Below are 21,811 nucleotides of genomic sequence, written 5' to 3' on the forward strand. Positions count from 1 at the left end.
TAGAGGACGCATTGGACAGAGAAGTCTAAAGAGGACGCATCAACTTGGGATGAGGAGTTCTCCTAATTTACTTGTGCGTTTAGAGTGATTCCAAAGTCATCTGAAAGCTCTGAAAGTATAGTTTTTAGGGTAGGGTTTATGGAAGAAAAGCTCGAAGCGATCGGGCTGGAAACTAAGAGGAAGACAGAAGGGTTAGGCTGTGAAATCAGCTTGGGCCAGTCATGAAGATTCTGTGATTTCGGACAAACCACGAAAATTTCTAAGCTCAAATTTTAGGCTAAGCTTCTTAATACATTTTAGAATAGTTTTGTAGAAGGAAGTATTTCAAAATAAGGTCCAGAATTATGAGCAATCTAATTGTAAGTTGAATCTGAATTCTAGGGGTGAAAAGGGAGCCCAAGATAGAAAAGGGAGCTACTAGAGTGAAAAGCTCCTAAGCAATCAAGATGAGTGGCTAAAACGTTTTGACTAAAACATTTGCTTAAAATATTTGATTACAACATGTTATAGAAAGCATGTTTTAAAGAAGATTATTCTCATGGCAGTTAGTTTTACAAAGTGAATTCCAAGCAAACCATGAGTTATGTTTTAAATGCATGCATGTGCGAGAAATTGTTGAAAAGCGATTTATATGTGTTAAATATACTCAGCATGCGTTAGTACCTTTAAAGCCATGTTTTTATATGTGTTATACTTTACATGCTTTAAAGAGAAAGTCATTTATGACTAGTTTTACTTAAAACGCGATACCGAAGGACATTTGAGAAGGTATCCGCCCAACTAGATACTGAAGGACATTTGAGAAGGTATCTATTGGTACTGAAGGACGTTTGAGAAGGTACCAAACCAACCAGATACTGAAGGACGTTTGAGAAGGTATCTGAACAGAAGTACCTAAGGTATGACGGTACTTAGTATGGCCACGTGCACGTAGGTAGTTAGAGTCAGAGATTGAGCAAAAGGGTTCTCTCTTGACTAGCAGTTAGTGTTAGGATTGTTTTATCCACAGTAAGGGTTATTCTCAACTGAGAAATAGTTTTACAGTTTTATAATTAAAACCTGTCTCTTATACACATCTAGATGTGTATAAGAGACAGCTCTATGCATGGCACGCGTGCTAAACAATTGAGTAGGCCAACATACTCATCGCATAGTCACTAGCTACTCGATCACTCGGTATGCGATACTTGATGCTTTCTTCTCGATTGTTTAGATGATCATGCTTTATCACATAGTTGTCGTCCTGTCTCTTATACACATCTAGATGTGTATAAGAGACAGAACTAAACGATCAAGTAGGCCCAACATACTCATCGCATAGTCACTAGCTACTCGATCACTCGGTATGGGATACTAGAGGCTTACTGCTCGATGGTTTAGAGGATCATGCTTGATCACATAGTTGTCGTCTACTCGATCGTTTCAGCATGCATTACACGATGTGTGCTACACTATCGAGTGGCCTTCATGCTTCATTGCATAGTCATAGGCACTCGATCCATGCTGCACGATTGTTTATACTCGTTCAGCGTTACTCGACGATCACAAGGAGCAACTATACGATCAAGGAACAAGGCTTCGCCCGGGCGGTTCAAGACCCGGTTCGCCTGTTTGAACCAGTTGGCTCGATGGTTTTTGTAATAGATAGTTTTTCTTTTCCAGTTTTTTAGGCTAATTATCCCGATCCATTGATTTTTAATGAATGTACATGTGATGTATGTTTAATTATGTGTCATAAAGTATGCCATATAGTTTTAAAACCCACCATAGGTTATGCATTTAGTCATACATCATCTTTATATATAAGAGTTATGATATAGTAGCTTGCATGAATGAATTACTTTAAAGCATGCTTGTGCATCATATAATATAAGAGTTATAATATATGCATGCATTAAGCATATCCATGCATCATTTTTATATTATAAGTGTTATAGTATAAGGGTGTATGAAAGCATGTATGCTTGGTTCATTATAAGTTATATAAGAGTTATATATAGTAATAAATGAACATTGCATGAAGCATGACACTTAGGTTAACTTATAAAAGTTATAAATACCTAGTCCAGCTTAGCAATGTTGTTGGTTTTAGTTGTTTCTTTTTATAAGAGTTATAATAGAAATTAGAACTAAAATCAATAAAAAAGACACAGGTTTTGTAGGATTGTATCAACAGCAGCGGAAGTACAAGGATCATCTAAGCACTCAAATTCACTAATTTTGGCATAATATAAAGTATGCTTCTGCAGAAAAATGGGTTTCAAGACATACCTCTTGTGGAACTTCTTCAAAGCTCCTTCTCCAGCTACAATCTTCTTCATATCTTGTTGTAGACCACCTTAAGATTTTCCCCACTATTCTTTTGGTTCTCTAGATTGAGTTGTGGGACTCAAAACAAGCTTGAATCAAGGGATGAACGAGAAAAGCTCACTGCTGCAACCTTGTTGAAGAACATTTCTTCAAACTAGTTTTTCTCTCAAAACTCTATAGATTGCATGCCCGATTTTCACTCTAGTCTCTTCATTATATTGCAAATCAACATGCAAAGAGAAGAGTTGCATGAGTTGCAGCTCATGCTTGGAGAAGACAAGGCAAATAATGCTTCATGTGTAAGCTATTTAGGTGATGGATAATGGAAAAATCCATTTTTCCATTTTGTGTTTTTGTTTTCCAATTTTTCCAATTTTATCTAAAAATCAAAATTTGATTTTATAAGTCTATTTTGATTTTAAAAATGAAAATTTAATTAATTTCATAAATTAATTATTAAATAAAATTTAATTAATTTAATATCAAATATTAAATTAATTTTAACACATATCCATCTTTATATATTTCAATCATATTTAAATATATAAATTCTCCTATTCCGTTTAATTCTAAAATTAAACATAATTATATCTCATATAATTACTAATTCTCTTAATTCTATTTGAATGTTTCAAATTAACTTATCACACTATTCTAGAGCTAGTCCGTTACGAGCTAGTAGGGGACCTCGCGGACCTATAGATCATGGGCTCCAACGATTCGAGATTAATCGACTAAACTCATTAGACCAAATTAATCCCCATTTATTAACTAATGGGTCACTTCACTAAAGCTCATAATTGCATTCTCCTCACTGTAGATATATTATGTTCACATGATTTAACCATAATCAGCAAGTCGACCATTCACAAGTTGTTCGTAATAACGGTTGGGTCAAATATCTGTTTTACTCCCGAGATTACGTCTTATTCCCCAAGTCCCTACTGATTCTCTAATGAACAACTGGTTTGTAATCCAATCACCAAACCAAACTCTCAACCCAATGAGAGGGTGTGACCCCTTGTTCAAGACCTGGATTCAGTACTTGAGAGAACAACCTTTCTCCTATCCCTAAATTGGGTAGGCGTGAACTCCGTTTTGCATCCTATATCCCCAGCTATCTATCCGGTCTTACCCCTGAAATGGGAGTCTTATTGAGCCAACCTTGTTGAGCTAACCCTCAACTATGCAAATTTAAGGGCAATCCTGAATAAATAAGAGTTCATAGTTAGCTCAGGATTAATATCGAGTTACTTAAGTCATCTAGGTGAAATAGTCAGTCTTAAACAGTAAACAACATTATAAAGTAAGAGTGACTTATTTCTTGGTCCTGATCTTATGCAAACTCATTGCATAGGACGCTTCCACTCTTCATGTCATAACATGTATGAATTAGAATCACATCGTATGTAACACTTTACAATTTTTTGTAACAACTACAGAGTAGGTCGCATCCAATGGTGTTACCAGAATAAGTTACCCAATCTCATTCATGTACCATAGATCATTTTGACTATTTACTCGAACCCGATCCACTCTTATGTCTCCACATAAAGTTCAAGTACTCATACAATAATCATGGGTCTTAGTTTATTGGATTTAGACTTTCATAAAATTTATGAGATTAATAACAAGTATATTGATAATAGAAAATTTTTATCATTTTACAAATTGCGAGTTTTAGGACATAAAACCTGACATGTTTAATCATGTTTTAAAAGAGTTTTAAAATTTTATTGAGATAGACCTAAGATCACGTTTCTAATGAGATTAAAAACCTAAGTTTAATATTTTAATCGGTTTAATAGGATTAAATTGACTAATAAAAGATTAAATATGTACCAAATATATCTATAAGGGACCTTTTGTCTAAGGTGAGTTCTGTCTAGGATGGGGTATTTAAGCTGATAAAAACGGAACACCCCTACCTAGGAACCTACCTGGAAAGGTGAATTAGATAGATTTGCTGTATGCATGCAAATTTGATGATAGTCTGTTTAAAGTGTTTAATAAGACTTGATTCGAACTTGTTTAATTATCAAAAGCAAAAGTTGTTTTTTAGCAAGTTAACTCACACTTAGATAAAATCAGTAGCCGGATTGTCTAAGTTAATGAAATCCTAGGTAGAACATTCAGTGGAAGTTACTTGGGGTATATGATACTTCACTTAAGCCTCTACACATTTCTCCCTAAAAGTTCACACCGTGAGATCTATCCTCGGCCTCGTGGCACCCTGGGAGTATCCCTTTAAAGGATGATGTTTGGGTAGGTCAATACCAAGATGAATGGAGAGAATGTTCATAGTAAGTGGGAGGGGACATGTGACAACATATCCCATGGTCTCTCTCATTAGGTTGGATAACGTTTTTATGCATCGCCTCGAGACATCCTGGGATTTTCCCCTAAAAGGATGGCAATATTTGCACAACTCTTTATCTGATCTCTTGAAAGAATAAGGTTGCTTTAGTCTCTTGTCCTAATCTGCTTTTTTCCTATGGTGGGCGCATTAAGGTGGGACTCTAGGGCCTAAAATGAGGGGTTACACTTATGCGGAATTGTTAAGGTTGCTAACAAATTATGGACTGAAAAATGATTGTTAGAGTCAGTTACAAGAGTTGTTTGTGTCTAATGGTTGAGAATGTCTCATCCTAGTGAAAGGGTACTTGATCACCCCAACGGTGACTTTTGTTCTACCTCGCTGGGACATCATTGCAAAATAGATGTCATTTCTCTTAAGGTACAATAGAACTATTTTGCTAAAACCTAAAATTGGTATTAAAAGTGGTAATGCAAGTAAATTTATTAAGTTTGTTCTTGTTTTCAACAACTTTTAAATTATGGCAACCGCTACTTTAGCTCTTTTAGCCGCCGACAAACTAACTAGCAACAACTACGCTAGTTGGAAGAACTCATAAACACAATAATTATCATGGATGACCTCCGATTCATCTTTATGGAGGAGTGTTCTCCTATTCCACCTCCTACTGCTACTCAAAATGTTTGAGACACGTATGAGCGATGGACACGGGCGAACGAGAAGTCCTGAGTGTAAATCTTGGTCAGCCTAAACAACGTCTTGGCCAAGAAGCATGAGCCCATATTCACTGCACGTGAGATCATGGAGTCCTTGAAGGGAATGTTCAAACAACCGTCCGGGCAGCTCAAGCATGACGCTCTAAAATGCATCTTCAACTCCAAAATGAAGAAGGGTACATCTGTTCGAGAACATGTTCTGAACATGATGGTCCACTTTAATGTGGCGGAGATGAACGGGGCTCGCATCGATGAGGGCAACCAGGTTAGCATTATTCTGGAGATGTTGCCAGAAAGTTTCCTACATTTCGTAAGCAATGCTTTTCTAAATAGGATTGATTACACTCATACAACTCTCCTCAATGAGTTACAGACATTCCAATCCTTGCCGAAAAGCAAGGAGAAGACAGTTAGTGAGGCAAATGTTGCTTCATCATCTAAAAAGTTCCTCCGAGGTTCGACCTCAAGAACTAAGTTTGCATCTTCTTCTTCCGGCACTAACAAGTGGAAGAAGAAGAAGGGTAGTAAGGGGAAGGGGAAGGCACCGACTAACTCACAAACTGTCGTACAGTGGGTAGACAACCAGCGCCAGTTGAAAAGAAAAAATGTTTCCACTGCAATCAGGATAGACACTGGAAGTGGAACTGACCAAGTTGGTTGAAGGAAAAGAAGAAGGTTAAGGCCAATCAAGGTAAATGTGAGTTACTGATTTTGGAGACTTGTTTAGTGGAGAATGATGATTCTGTCTAGATTATAGATTATGGGGCCACTAACCATGTTTGTTCTTCTTTTTAGGGGATTAGATCCTAGCGACAACTTGAGATTGGTGAGATGACGATATGAGTTGGCACCGGGCACATCGTCTCAGTTGTAGTAGTGGGAGGCCTCCAGTTGACTTTACAAAATAGGTTGTCTATAAAATATGTGATATTTTAGTTGCATTAACTGCAAACCAATAAATTAACATCCAATGTTATCGTTGTAACTTGAACATGTATGTGGAGACATACAGGTGGATCATGTTTAAGTGATAACCTAAATGGTATGTAGTATATGGATAAGGCTGGGTACCTTATCCTGGCGGCACTATGAGTATGACCTGCTTTGTAAGTGTTACAATTGTTGTAAAGTGCTATAAATGATCTGATCCTGATAATTCATGTATTAAACATGCGAGCGGGGATATTCTATACAAAGGAGTTTATATAAGACCGGACCACGAAATGTTTAGTTTCGTTATATAACGCCGTTCATGACAGAGACTTTCATTTCACTAGGATGACCATAGGTAACATGACCTGAATCCTGAGTGAGTTGTGAACTCTTGCCTATGAGTACGGTTTTTTTATTTATATAGTGAGAGTGGCCAGCTCGCCGACTCAACAAGCCTACCATTTTGGGGATTTGTCTGATTGGGGAGCTGGGAACATAACTACACAAGATGGAATTCACTCCTTTCCCGAAGCATGGATAAGTAGATAAATTTCTCCCTTAAGGGCTGATTCCGGGTCTTCAACAATGTGGGGCCACACCCTCTCTTGCCTCGAGAGGGATGTAGTCATAGTGAGACTATGATCTATTGTTCATTAGAGGAATCAATGGTACTTAAGGAATTAGATGTAACTACAGGGGCAAAACGGTAATTTGGCCCAATTGTACTTACGAGCAATTTGTGAAAGGTCATCGTACTGTTGATTGGTTATATCCAATAGATGGAGAAATATATCTGTAGTGCGAATAGTGCAGCTGTCGGTCTTTAGTGGAGTGCCCGACAGTTAAATGATGGTAGATAATGTAATTAAAGAGTTTAATTAATTATTCACGTACTATTGGAGCTTCAAACTACAGGTCCATAAGGTCCTCTTGGTAGCTTAAACGGATTTAGTTGAGAATAAGTTTTTGGGTTAATTTGAATTGTTCAAATTAATAAGAGGGAATTTAATTATATATTTCAATTATATATTATATAATTGTTATAATGTATTTGATACATTATTGTTTAATTGGAGGAAATAAATATTTGAATGGGATTCAAATAGTTGTTAAATATAATATAAATATGATTTATATTAAATGCCATAAAATAGAGAAAAGGAACTAGGATTTATATTGTATATGATACAATATTAAAACTGTAGTTTATGTGTTATATTTGATATAACATATAGTTTAATATAAATAATATATAAGTTAGTTATCATATTTATTTATATTTATTTTATTAATTTTTCTAATTTCTCTTCAACCACCTTAGTGGGTGGTTAATTAGTTTTTGTGGCAATTTGGAATAAACGAAAAATAAATTTTCTTTTCTTTGATACTTTCCCAAGACACTACACGATTGAAGACCATTTACTATATGATAGAAAAATCACAGAAACGTTCTGTGTCTTTCTTCAATTTTCTTCCTCCTCCAAACTCAAACTCCCTCCTTATCAAAATAGTCAAAGCCCACAACTCCTAGGCTCTCATCATGAGTATACCGAAGGCTCCTGGTGGTTGTTTTTTCTATTTTGGTTTGTGATTTTCTTGAATAGGGTCTTCAAGATTTGTTGTTGTTTTTGAGTTCGTGACAGTTCGAGGAGTTTACACAAAGAAACATTCTTCAAAGGTATAATCTCTTGAACTCTATTTCTTAATTAAAAAAAAACATTATGTAATTTATTTAAAAATGCATATCTTGTATATTTGCTGTAAATTTGTTTTTCAATCAAAATAGAATTTGGACGATCCGCTTCCGCTCAAGGATCTCTTTAAAACGAGTTCCTTTAGAGAGGCAGTAATATGGCGGAGCACTAAGCAAGGGTGCACTGACTCCACCATGGAGGCTGAGTATGTAGTGACTTGTGAAATTATTAAGGGATTCGTTTGGCTTAAGAAATTCTTGACTGATATGGAAGTTGTTCCAGACATGTTAAAGCCCATCACACTTTATTGTGATAATAGTGGTGCTGTGGTTACTTTCCGAGAGCCTAGGAGTCATAAGCGTGACAAACATATAGAGCGAACGTATCATCTCATTTGAGAGATTGTGCATCGAGGGGACGTGATTGTCACACAGATAGCTTCAGAGCACAACGTTGCTGATCCATTCACAAAGGCCCTCATGACTATGGTGCTTGAAAGTCACTAGTAGACTATGGGTCTATGGGACAGGTCACGTCTGGACCAAGGCAAGTGGGAGATTTTGTATTGAACGCATGTTATGCCCTAGTTTATTTTGTGTACTTTGTATTTTGATTATATTTTACACCCCACTAGCTTTAGGTCAAGTAGGAGATTGTTGGGGCTGATGCCTTAAATCTCGTAGGGTTCTATAGTTTGTAAACATTGTTGAACAAACTCATTATGTATTTAATAAAATATGTGATATTTTATTCATTGTTTATAAAATATATGATATTTTAGTTGCATTAATTACAAACCAATAAACTAACATTCAAGGTTATCTTTGTAACTTAAACATGTAAGTGGAGACATATAGGTGGATCATGTTTAAGTGATAATTTAAATGGTTTGCAGTAGATGGATAAGGCTGGGTACCTTATCCTTGTGACACTACGAGTATGACTCATTTTATAGGTGTTACAATTGTTGTATAGTTCTACAAATGATATGATCCTGATTATTCATGTATAGACATGTATGCGGAGATATTCTATATAAAGAAGTTTGTATAAAACCAGACCACGAAATGTTTAGTCTCATTATATAACGTCGTTCATAATAGAGACTTTCATTTCACCATGATAACCATAGGTAACATGACTTGAATAGTTGTGAACTACTGCCTATGAGGGCGGTCCTTTGATTTGTATAGGTGAGAGTGGCCAGATCGCCGACTCAACAAGCCTATTATTTTGGGGATTTGTCTGATTGGGGAGCTAGGAACACAGTTACACAAAATGGAATTCACTCATTCCCTTTGTATTTTCAGTATCCATAGGTTAGATTTATGTTTAATTTTGGATTGTAATCGATGGATTGGATTATCGTTCTTGATTTATCTATGGATTAAGAGGTAAATCCATCTAATTTATTTGAGTAAGAGGTTCGATGCAATTTTCTTGAGATTTCTTTGATTGAATTTTACATTCTTCAATTCCATGCTTTCTTTGAATCTCGCTATAATTTAGATTTGCATTATGTGTTGGAGTGACAACCGTATCATAATTGCACGTCTTAGCTAGTTGATTTCAAGCCTGTGCATTTCCTTTGTGTTCGTTTGTGCCTGAAATAACCCAATGGCAAAAGATTGAATGTGAATGCTTAGATTTATAGGTTGGTCTTGAATCTTGATAATGCATGTTTAACCTAGATTCCAAGAATGGGTTAATTGAACAAGGCTATCCGGTCAGTTAATTACACAATTGAATCCTCATTCTTAATGCATATGATTTTAATTTTATATGATCACTGAGAACCTAGTAGAATTAAGAGCATATAGTTCAATTAGGGTATTGACTTTTTGACCTTAATTGATAATTAGGACGCTTGATTGATTTTGTTTTAATTAGTTGTCGGCTTTTGTAGAGTCTAGTTAAATTATATCAATTTGGTAGTTGTACACGTATGAATTGAAGTTTGTTTATTTATCGAGTCCCATGATAGAAATTGCATAGGATTCTCTCTCTTACTCTTGAAATTAGATAGATCACTATCCTAGATTACATTTTCCCTTACATTTTATGTTTTACACGTTTATCTATTTCATACTAAAACCTCCCATTTACCGCTCTAGTGAAGATATTGGCTTAATGAAACAAATCGTGTTTCTCTGCGGATCGACCTGGACTTACTACCATTACTATGTTTTTTTGTAGTGATAGGAGTTGTTCAGTATTCTAATTTTTTTATTTGTGACTCTTTTCGATAATAAACGACACTGAAAGAGGCTTTGAACAGTTATCCCGAATATGTAACTTCTTAACAATAAATTTCGTGAACGGTCAAAAATTGAAATCAACCGAAACATGCAAACAAGCAATATTAAAGTTGTTATATCGTTTGTTGTCGTCCCACATGTCCCCATATAAAATCTCGATCTTGCGATATTTGGCTGAAATATAAATTAAAAAAACTATAATTACGATGTGTTAACGTTACACAAATATCTAGAATTCAATATAAGAGTACACAAATAAATACTTTATGTTCAAAAAATACACCAAAAGGGAAGAAGCTTAGAAAATACACCAGTAGAAAGGAAGCAACACTAAATTCAAAAGACTCCACGACGAAAGGAAAACAAACCAAATGACAGAAGGGAGGAAATACCTTTCTCGGCTGTTGTGTAGTCTCGACGATCGTAGGTAAATAGAAGACAGAATCAATGACAAGTAACTAACCCTTTATTCTTTATTAAATTATAAATTGTAATTAAAAAAATAGAAACTATACCCACAAAAATCTCGCTAGGTAGTTTGTCTAAAAATACGCAAACAATTTTTTGGGAGATATTGGTAGAATTGTGGAAGAAGTTGTGAGATCTGTGGGGACATGTTTGGAAACGTAAGTAAGAGATGGACTCTACATCGACGATTTTTTTACCATAAATCATGAAAATAAAAAAATGACTATATTTCCAATTGGATATTGCGTTTTGGCCATACTGCACAACTAACGGTTACTCGACGAGATCGACTTTCACATTCTCTAATGGGCAGCGATTGTTCCAACGGGCCGAACTTTAGGCCCAACATTAGATTAAGGTGGGTCATCCAATGGGTTTGCAGAACGGAGACCTGGTCAAACCCCCCAAATTGTTTCCGTGAACTTGTTAAAACCCTGTCCCCCGCGAAAAGTAGCTTCGCGAGCTCTACAACAATGGCGGCTTCTAAAGCCACCAACAAAGCTTCAAACACCGTCGCCGACATCGACACTCTCAAAGGCGAAATTGCTTCCTTTGCTTCATCACTCGGCTTCGTTTCTTCAACCCCATCTTCAGGTTTCAACGATGTCGATTTTCGCAAACAAGGCCCTCTCAAGCCAACCAAACACCCAAAAAAGCCTAAACGAACTCCTGAACAAGAACCCACCAAAACCCAGAAGCCAAAAGCTCTCAATTCCAAATCTAAGGAACAGCCGAAGCCTAAGCCTAAGCCCCCCGTTCTTGCTCTCGACGATGGCAACGACAAGCCTCGAAGTTTTGACAAATTCAAGAACCTGCCGAAGCTTCCTTTAGTGAAAGCCAGTGTTCTGGGTACGTGGTATGTTGATGCTGCGGAACTGGAAGCGAAAGTTATGGGAAACGAGAAGAAGATTGAAGTGAAAAAAGACGTGGAAGAGTGGAAGAAACTGGTGCAGAAGAAGAGGGAGCTTGGGGAGAGATTAATGGCGCAATATTCTCAGGATTATGAGGCTTCAAGGGGAAAGAGTGGAGATATTAAGATGTTGGTCACCACACAAAGGTCGGGTACTGCTGCTGATAAGGTTTCGGCATTTTCGGTCATGGTGGGGGATAATCCAGTTGCCAATATAAGGTCACTTGATGCGTTGTTAGGTAAGTTTTAGGGTAAACTTTTCACTTTATATTGTAGGGATAGTAGTTCTTTTTTCTTTTCTTTTTTTCATTCAGCATGCTGTAAGTTTAATTGGAGTACGGGGGAATTTATATTCTTGTTTCATTACATCGTGGATATTCATCATCATTATAGAGGAGCATTTGAATTGCTGGTTTTGGAAGTTTGATATTTGTAGCTGAAATTGGCAAGTTTTTGTTTTTCTTTAACCGTCTGTTTGGGGTTTTAGAGGTCATTGCATTTTATTGTTTAAGTAAAGCAAAATCAGATACAAAATGTTGGCTTGACTAAAAAAGCCAATGTGAAGAACCCAATACTCTTATCCTCAACACCCATAGACATTGTACATTTTCAATCTTGGATTGTTAGACTAGACAGATGAATATGAGTTTGGATTATGTGATCTGTTGTTGCGCAATGAAACAGGTTATCTTAGGGTTGCTTAGCGTGTTAGTTAAGTTAACAGGGAGGATTTGATAGTTACATCAGAGCCTCGGACTTGCACCATATTTTGTTCTGAAACTGTATTTTTGGTTTTTAAAGGGATGGTCACATCAAAAGTAGGGAAGCGCCATGCATTGACGGGTTTTGAAGCGTTGATGGAACTGTTCATCTCAAGGTGGCATCTCTAATTGTGGTATCTGTTGTGCAGTAGAGTAGTTACATTTTTGTTTTATGGATTAGCTTATCATAAACTTACCTCTTACTTCTTTGTGTCAGTTTGTTGCCTGATCGGAAACTGAAGAATTTACTACAACGGCCATTAAATCATCTTCTTGATACAAAAGACGGAAATTCTCTATTACTATTTTGGTTTTGGGAGGAATGCCTGAAGCAAAGGTACTTTGCACTTCATTATATTTTTTGAGCAGAATGGCAACTGATGATATATTTTCTCTCTTTATTCAAGTATTCGACTAAGCTTGATACGTTTGGATCACTGATTTCTTGCATTACTTTGATATGGTTGTTTCTGAAACCTCCAATTGGTGCATGCCTTTTAAACCAACTTGTAGTAATTACACTACTTCGTAGCTTTTGCACTTTGGAGTTCCTTTTGGTATCCTCTTTTGTTAGAACTTTTAAATTTCTTGTCTGATGTTAAATGTACAAGGTATGAGCGATTTGTTATTGCTCTTGAGGAAGCATCACGAGATGATCTGCCAGCGCTGAAAAACAAGGCCCTGAAGGTTGGTTTTCTGACTCTCACTCATTGGACACAATTTATTCCCACCCTTTTTTTTTTCCTCTTCTCTGGTCTAGTCATATTATAAGATTCTTTAGCATCGAGTATTTCAATCGTGGAAACAGTAATGGACTTCTGTAGTCAACTTAACTTTTAGAATAGTTTATCCTAAAGCTAAACTAAAAAATGCTTAAATTTCACTGTTGTTCCAGACCATTTATGTGCTGCTTAAGAGTAAATCTGAACAAGAGCGCAGGCTACTGTCAGCACTAGTTAACAAAGTGAGTTGAACATTCTATTTCTTTATCTTATTTCGATTTTAATATTTATATATTGGTAGTTGTAGTTTTTATTGCCTATACCTTTTTGATATCATCTTCCAGTTGGGTGATCCTGAAAACAAGACTGCTTCCAGTGCCGATTATCATTTATCAAACCTGTTGTCTGATCATCCAAACATGAAGGTATAATGTTAGAATTAGACATTGCTGGTACCTCATCAATCCATTTTCCATCATCCATGAAAATGAGGCTTCATTTTAGGGTGGTTTTTACAAGTTTTTGAACCTGATAGATCCACAGAGGTATCTTATATAAGCTTTTGTGCATAATCTTCTACATGTTTTTCACTAAAATTCTTTTGTACAGGCTGTCGTAATTGACGAGGTGGACTCTTTCCTTTTTCGTCCTCATTTGGGATTACGAGCGAAGTATCATGCTGTATGTATCTCCTACTCACCCTACTCTTTTGTGTTTAGAAATGTTTTATGGAAGAGCTTAGACTCCTTAGCTGTGGTGGTTTTGTATGCCAAACCTTTTATATGGGATTGTGCAGCAAGTTAACCATGATCTGTCATTTTTGAGACCTACTAGGTGCACTGTATTATTGTTTTAGCCATTTTCATGTAGGTGAATTTTTTGAGCCAAATGCGCCTCAGCCAGAAAGGAGATGGACCGCAGGTGGCCAAACATTTGATAGATGTGTACTTTGCATTGTTCAAGGTAGTGGCAGAGTTAGTTTTAATTTCTATTGTTTAGTACAATAGTATCTATCTGTGCCTTTATTATAAATCTCTAGGTTAAATCAAAATCTAGTGAACTTTCAAAAGGTTCTGATTACAATATTGAAAGTTGAGTAATGTTTAGAAGTCCTTGTCATTTAGGGAACTATCGAAAGGATATGATGCTATGACCTCTTATTGGATTATTGTTGGCTAATTTGACACAACATAATGCATGGAAAAAGAAGGTTGATTTGATTAGTTGATCTTAACAAATCATCTCAAATATACTAGTTCCACTATTTGGGACTCATTTTGTGGTCAGTAGAAGAAAATGATTTGCGTGCAATGATCGCAGGTTTTGGTTGCTTCCGATGACCAAAAGAAGCAAAACAGTCGTGAAGAAGACAAGAAAAAAGCTTCAAGGTCTTCAAAAGACACCAAGGCAAAAGATCTCTTGGAATCACATGTCGAAATGGATTCTAGGATTTTGTCTGCTCTTCTAACTGTTAGTATTCTGTTTATTTTTCTAAAGTTATAAATTAAGAAATGGTAAATTGAAAGATGAATTCAAGCATTTTCTTTAGTCAAATTTAAGTTCTTTTTCCCTGATCCTATTTATGGGAGTTCTATTTATATTCTGATTGTTCTCTCTGTGTGGCTGTCTAATAGGGAGTAAATAGAGCGTTCCCCTACGTCTTGAGCAAGGAAGCTGATGACATCATTGAGGTTCAATCACCGATGCTTTTTCAGCTAGTAAGCTCAATGGCGTACATTAATTTTATTTCAAGAGTTTTGAGGTTATGTTATCAAAGTGCTCAAATTTTGATAAACGTCTACTTTTTCAGGTTCACTCCAAGAATTTTAATGTGGCAGTTCAAGGGTTTATGCTTCTCGATAAAGTATCGTCCAAAAATCAAGTTGTCAGTGACCGCTTCTTCCGTGCCCTGTACTCAAAATTATTACTTCCAGCCGCCATGAACTCGTCAAAGGCAAGCCTATCTTTTGTTTTATTTTGGGACTCACATATCTTTACTTAGGATATGTCGAGCACCCCATTATAATTGTAATTTTACGTGTTCTAATCTTTTCTAAGAGCATCCTGAATTATATTTTTTTTAATTGACCTATTTGCAGGCAGAAATGTTTATTGGTCTTCTTCTGAGAGCAATGAAGAATGATGTGAACTTAAAGCGTGTAGCTGCTTATGCAAAGCGTATCTTGCAGGCAATTGTCGCTTACTCTTCCTCCCAATGTCATTTTACTTTTGTTCTTAAGAGTTTACATTTATTGTGGAATTGCTATATCTCGAATCTTTGATGTACAGGTTGCTCTTCAACAACCACCTCAATATGCCTGTGGATGCCTATTTCTTCTTTCTGAAGTTCTTAAAGCAAGGCCTTCCTTATGGTAATGCTGTTTAGTACGATTTAATGATGATTTTAAGTTTGAGTTGGAAGGATTAACAGTATTTACTCAGTTCAGTTAAGTCTAAAAGAGCCTTGGGTTTACAGGAATATGGTTCTCCAGAATGAGTCGGTTGATGATGAACTTGAACATTTTGAAGATGTAGTAGAAGAAGAAAATATCAACAAAACAATCACTGAACTAAGAGTACATAAAGATGATGTCCAGTGTGACAGTGACGCTGCTTCATCGGAGGACGACGATTCTCCTGACGAAGATGACGAGTCTCCAGTTTCTCATTCTGAAGACGAAAGTTTAGATCTTGATGGGGAGTTGCTCATGAGATATGATTCCAAAGATGCTGATGAACCCGCCGTAAAAAAACCTGGTGAAAACGGGCAGCAATCTCTTACACCTTGTAAGGGATTGTCACTTCCTGGAGGGTACAATCCACGGCACAGGGAGCCATCTTACTGGTAATTTCCTTTCTCAAATCTTTTTTAGCAATTTTCAACCATCATATTAAATTAGTATATGGTAGTAGAAGTCAAATATTAATTACAAGTGGATGATAGCTAATCCATCTAGTAACATGTATTTGCTTAACATGACTCAAAAAAGTGAAGCCAATGCGACTTTGGATCGTTTACACTTATTCTTTTGTTCTTTCTTTCTAAGTGTCGATTTTTACTCGTTAATTCTTATTGAACTACCATCAGCAACGCAGATCGTGCAAGCTGGTGGGAGCTTGTAGTCCTAGCTTCTCATGTGCACCCATCAGTTGCTACCATGGCTCAAACTCTTCTTTCCGGTGCTAATATTGTCTACAATGGGAACCCGCTTAATGACTTGTCACTTACAGCTTTCTTGGATAAGTTCATGGAGAAGAAACCTAAAGCAAGCACATGGCATGGTGGTTCCCAAATAGAACCAGCCAAGAAGGTGCTCAATTGACTTTGTTATTCTATCATTTTTTTGCTATGTGACATTTTCATGTCATTTCATGCTTAGAAAAAGTTATTGGATTTGAGTAGCTGACTCATGTTTTGTTTCTCTCAGCTTGACATGAACAACCATTTAATTGGACCAGAAATATTGTCATTGGCTGAAGAAGATGTGCCCCCAGAAGATCTTGTGTTCCACAAGTTCTACACGTTTAAAATGAACTCCTCGAAGAAACCAAAGAAGAAAAAGAAGAAAGGAGCAGATGAGGAGGCTGCTGAAGATTTGTTTGGTGGAGCTGTTGAGGCTGACTACAACGACGATGCTGCCGAAGATCTGTCAGATGTCGACATGGTTGGTGCGGATGAGAGTGATAACGAAGAGATTGAGAATTTGTTGGATTCTGCTAATCCTTCAGGAGAAGCAGATGGTGACTATGACTATGATGACTTGGATCAAGTTGCCAATGAAAGCGATGAAGACTTGGTTGGTAATAGCAGTGATGAGGAGATGGATATACATTCTGACATTGCAGGTGGAGAAGATTTAGGTTCTAGCAGTGATGAAATGCTAAGCGGCAGCGATAATAACGACTTAGGAAAGGATTCAGACGATGAACCTAAGGAGAGGAAAGCAAAAGCATCACCTTTTGCAAGCCTCGAAGAATACGAGCACTTAATAAACGAGGACGGTGATCTTAAAAAAAAGTCTACTAAAGAGAAGACGAAGTCAAAATCAAAATCAAATTCGAAGGCCAGGAAGAGGAAGAGAGACTCTCGCAAGTAGGTAATTCCATTCCTATCCTTAACCAGACCCTCCCCCACCCCACCCCCATATTGAAAAACAATTGATACCCACCAAACCTGCATATGAAATTTTATTATTAGAACTGTCTTGGGTTTGGTTGGTAAACAAAAAAATTAGAGAAATGAGCATTCTTTACATTAATTTTGGTTTGGATCAACTCAAAAACCAACATACATCGCCATGTGGGGAAGTCGGCTTTCGACATCAGGTTTGCCAAACAATTCTCATTCAGAATTATATTTTGTCTTCTGTGATTCCCATATTTAATCTTAATCCACTTTGTCTTAACTTCTGTGCACATTACACAGACACCATATCTTCAACATGGTGAAATTTTTGTTTGTTTCTATCAGATTCATGAATCCTATATTACTGATTGATTGATCTCCAAGATTCTGAGCTGCAATCTCTGATTATATGGGTTCAATATTTGGTAGAAGATAAAAGTTTTTGTTTTGATAGATGATGATTAGTGCAATGATTGACCCGTACGATCCAAATCAGGACCGAGCTGTAAAGTTTCTTCACCAAACATAGAATAAGGATGAGAAGGCTTTAGTTAAGCTAGCTACCAAAAGAAAACAAAAGAAAATCTTAAAAGGAAAGCAAGGAGGGGCGGCATTGTTTTTGCTGATGAGTTTATAGGTGGCAGAACTATCACGTTGTATATTGGATAACAACTTGTCACAGATTACTCTTTAGATCCAATTCAGGTTCGATGGTTTTGTCCTTTTTTCTGTCTTCTCCATTTGGACCACCCAAAACTATTGGTTTTGGTGTGAAAAACTTTGCTCCAACTACTGACAACCTCTCTATGATAAGCCATGGAGAGGAGAATTTAAGTTTTTCTTTTAAAGCTGACTGGAAACTGAAATCTTATCAATATGTCAGTGATTTATTATCCAGCGATAAATAGCATTCAAGAATTGTGTGGAGCTTGTGACGTGTTGAATATTGAAGGAAAAAAGTATATTTTACCATATTAGTAGTAATTCTTTGAGAGTAAGATTTGTGTTTTAGCAAGTTGAATACGAGACTGACATTGGTGAGCTACTAGGCCAACAAGTTTGACCAAATAGGTTGAAAATCGAATTCACTGTAGTAGGTGAAATTTAGGAACCAATAAAACCATTCAAAACGAAAATTGATTGAAATTGTGGACCGAAGTAGAAAGTTCATTGACCATTGAACCTAAGAGACAAATAAATCTATCTAAATCAAAGAACTGCACTTAACATTGAAGGATGATTTGTTATCAGATTGTACTCGTATGGAATGCAAACGTGAGAAGGCAATGAGAAAATTCAATTAGCTACTAGACCAACAAGGTTGATCATATAGGTTGAAGTTGATTGAATTGATAACTTCACTGAAGTCATGAAACTTAGGACCAATAAAACCACCCCAAAACAACTAACAAGATTAACCAAATCGATTGAAATTGTTGACTGAAGTAGAAAATTCAATGACCGTTGAATCATAAGAGACTAAAATTGACCAAATTTTATCTGAATTGAACGGTTGAACTTAACATAGAATGATGATTCATTCTCGGATCGAACTTGAGAAGGCAATGAAAATTCAATTAAATTGATTTGATCTCTCACAGTAAAATTGACAAAGGGGTTGACTGATGCTAATAATTGGGAGAAAGATCCCATATTCATTAAAGTTGAAAGAGAAACTGATGTGTTACTGAGACAAGACAAGAAAAAGGACATGGATTTGAAAGATGTTTGGTTGGAAAAATGAAAAGCTGAGGAGGCAGATAACAAAAACATAGAGTGCAACTAAATACAAAAAAGAAAAAGGCAGTTCAATGGGATCAAAGAAAAAGCTAATTTAAATGAAAGGTAATCAATCCTTTTTTTTTTTTTTTTTCCCTTTTTTGAATCAAAGACGAATTTTTGAAGCTGGATGGCATTGGCAGATTACCAACCAACAAGTTATTTTATTTATTTATTTATTTTGTAATTAAAAAAAAGCTTTATTTTTTTCTTTTTTGCACGATTCCTTTTTCTGACACTATTGATATGCTTAAATATTTGTTCATATGATATAATAATCATTTTTTATATTTCTAATACCCTTTCAAAACGACAACTGGGTCTTCACTGGCATTTTCCATCACCTATCCCTTTTTCCTCTCTCAATTCATTCTCTCTCTCTAAATAAAATACTTTTTATTCTTATCTATATGTTCCAATTGGCATCTTATTTACTATTTAGCTTCAATTTAATCACTTAATTTTGATCAATTTTCTCCCAAACACTTTTGTTTGTGTGAAATTTATCAATGTATTAGTGTTGGTTTACTCTCCATTCATATCTTATATTAAATAATTTAATTAAATTTATTGTAGTTCCTCTATTTAAGTTTTTAGGTTCATTTGATGATGTATCATGTATCAGAAAATTCATGTTATGTCATTTTCTTTTTAACAATTTGATATTAATTTTTATTCGCTAAACTTTCTACAAAATTTCGAATTCATTAGTGAGGACTAGAAATTCATCAACTAAAACAACGATTAGTGATTTCTTACACATGAAAGAGTTGTTAATACTCGGTAATAATAATGATATATTTTGAGTTATGTGATGAATTCAAAATTGTGAAAGAGAGAAGAAGAAAACTAAATCAACTTGGAAAAGAAATCTTATAGAGTTAATTTATGAACATTAATATTCAGCAATGAAATATTTTGAGTTACTTGATGGAATATAAATTGTGAAAGAGAGAGAAGAAAAAGTAACTCGAAAGAAATATAGTAGTGCTAGTTTATGGAAATACATCACAAGAAAATTGTTAATATTCATTATTTGGTACCAATGTCCGGCGGTGATACAATTGAAACTACTTGATCAAATTATGTAGACTAACTTAAATTTTGAACCATAATCATCAAATAGCTCGATATGAGTATAACTCAATCTGTCAAGATATTACTCACCTTCTTAAAAATTGGATCTCAAAATTCTTGGTAAAACTTTCTTTAAAAACATTATAAATTTATCGTTTATATATGTATTTGTATCATTCCATTGGTTATGACCACTTCATTTTCTTAATTCATAACTTTATTGAATAAAAAAGTGATGCATTAAAAATAACGGTTCGCCATAGAATTAACAACCAAATTGATTCTTTCGGATAACAAAATAACAAAATTGATTTGTCAATATAATAAAAGGAAAGAAAAAAAATTGAATATTGTTTAATTGATTAATGAAGTTGGTGGGTTGAACACGAACAATTATACAAAGAAAGTTGAAACATTACACGTGTCAAAACCTGGTACGTATATGTTGATGATTATATCTTAATTTGCATTTTTAATATATATAAATAAATTACAACGGAATGTTTTAATTAAAATTACAAACAATTCCATTTTCTTTTTTTATTTTGATGATATTTTGGCGTTTTATATTACCAAACCTCATGTACAAAATTAAAATAAAAATGCAACCAAAAATATCACTCTTTATCAATATGCGTGTGGGCCATGTACGTATAATTCTTCTTCTTCTTTTCTTCTTCTTCCATTTTCCTTTGTTTTTATATAACGAAGCTTCCCTTTCTCTTTCCCTCACCCTTCTCTAAACTTTTCCCTATTTCTCTCTACAATTTTCAGCCATGGTCAAAGCCGGAACTCTCACCAAGCTCAAGTCAGCCATTAAGAGATGGCCTTCGATTACCAAGCTCGGTCGGAGCTCTAGCTCGGTGTCGGTTGCCGCCGTGAGTGATGGTGCCAATATTGGCGAAAACATCTCTAAGGAGCTTCGTACGGTCTATGTCGGTAAGTCCCGACGACCGTATTATGTCAGCTTGGATGTCGTAGCACATCCTTTGTTTCAAGAGTTGGTTGATAAGTCATCGTTTGACGACGAAGGCGCGGTGGTGGTTTCTTGTGAGGTCGTCATGTTTGAGCATTTGTTGTGGATGTTGGAGAATGCGGCCACGCAATTGGGGTCGACTGAGGAACTCGTCGAGTTCTACACTTGTTGACTCGGCGGTTGTAGCGGTTAATGCGGCGGATGGACGACGGCGGTGAACGGCATGCATAATACAAAGTCTAATAATTTAATTAAGGTGTAAAGATGTTTGGTAGCTAATGTTTGTTGAGAGAAATTGAACGTCGTTGCTGGAATGTGTATTTTTTTTTTTTAGTTTTATGATAATTAATCATGATTAATTAAACAATATAATTAAAGATTGCTACTTAATTACATAATTTAATTTTAATTCTTGGTTTTTGTTGTCGTGTTTCTATTAGCTCATTTATTTTAATTGGACTTTTTTTTGTTCCAAATAAATAAATAAAAGTTAACTCTCTCTAACCGATGGGTGAACTAAACTTGTACTTTTTTATGAAGAATTTAAAAAATGAATAAATATCTATTTAAATTATTTCAATCAATTTAGCGTTAAATTAATCGTTGATTGACGGCTCTACTTAGAATATGAATAATATAAAGCATTTCAATTTTTAATTTTGATGTCTATGGATTTAAAATTAAAGTTACAAATATGAAAATTTGAAATATATATACAAATGTGTCTACAATTTTTTTTCTTTGATGTGAAATGAAAAGGAATT

At 35.5% G+C, this 21,811-nt stretch overlaps 2 protein-coding genes across 2 annotated transcripts; both read left to right on the top strand.

The window, feature by feature from the left end:
• Positions 1 to 11,114: 11,114 nt before the first annotated feature.
• Positions 11,115 to 17,495, top strand: LOC120085886 (CCAAT/enhancer-binding protein zeta). The gene is made up of 16 exons (XM_039042149.1): positions 11,115 to 11,845; positions 12,408 to 12,483; positions 12,585 to 12,704; positions 12,979 to 13,054; positions 13,263 to 13,331; positions 13,434 to 13,514; positions 13,699 to 13,770; positions 13,960 to 14,052; positions 14,410 to 14,559; positions 14,724 to 14,807; positions 14,900 to 15,043; positions 15,189 to 15,278; positions 15,379 to 15,461; positions 15,566 to 15,934; positions 16,178 to 16,400; positions 16,518 to 17,495. The coding sequence occupies exons 1-16, from the start codon at positions 11,170 to 11,172 to the stop codon at positions 17,184 to 17,186; spliced, it is 3,075 nt and encodes a 1,024-aa protein (XP_038898077.1). The 5' UTR covers positions 11,115 to 11,169; the 3' UTR covers positions 17,187 to 17,495.
• A 3,294-nt stretch (positions 17,496 to 20,789) lies between these two features.
• LOC120086524 (auxin-responsive protein SAUR77) lies at positions 20,790 to 21,456 on the top strand. Its single transcript, XM_039043224.1, has one exon. The coding sequence runs from the start codon at positions 20,848 to 20,850 to the stop codon at positions 21,217 to 21,219; it is 372 nt and encodes a 123-aa protein (XP_038899152.1). The 5' UTR covers positions 20,790 to 20,847; the 3' UTR covers positions 21,220 to 21,456.
• The last annotated feature ends 355 nt before the right edge of the window (positions 21,457 to 21,811 follow it).

This window comes from Benincasa hispida, chromosome 9, assembly GCF_009727055.1.
Source record: "Benincasa hispida cultivar B227 chromosome 9, ASM972705v1, whole genome shotgun sequence".
Taxonomy (NCBI): domain Eukaryota; kingdom Viridiplantae; phylum Streptophyta; class Magnoliopsida; order Cucurbitales; family Cucurbitaceae; genus Benincasa; species Benincasa hispida.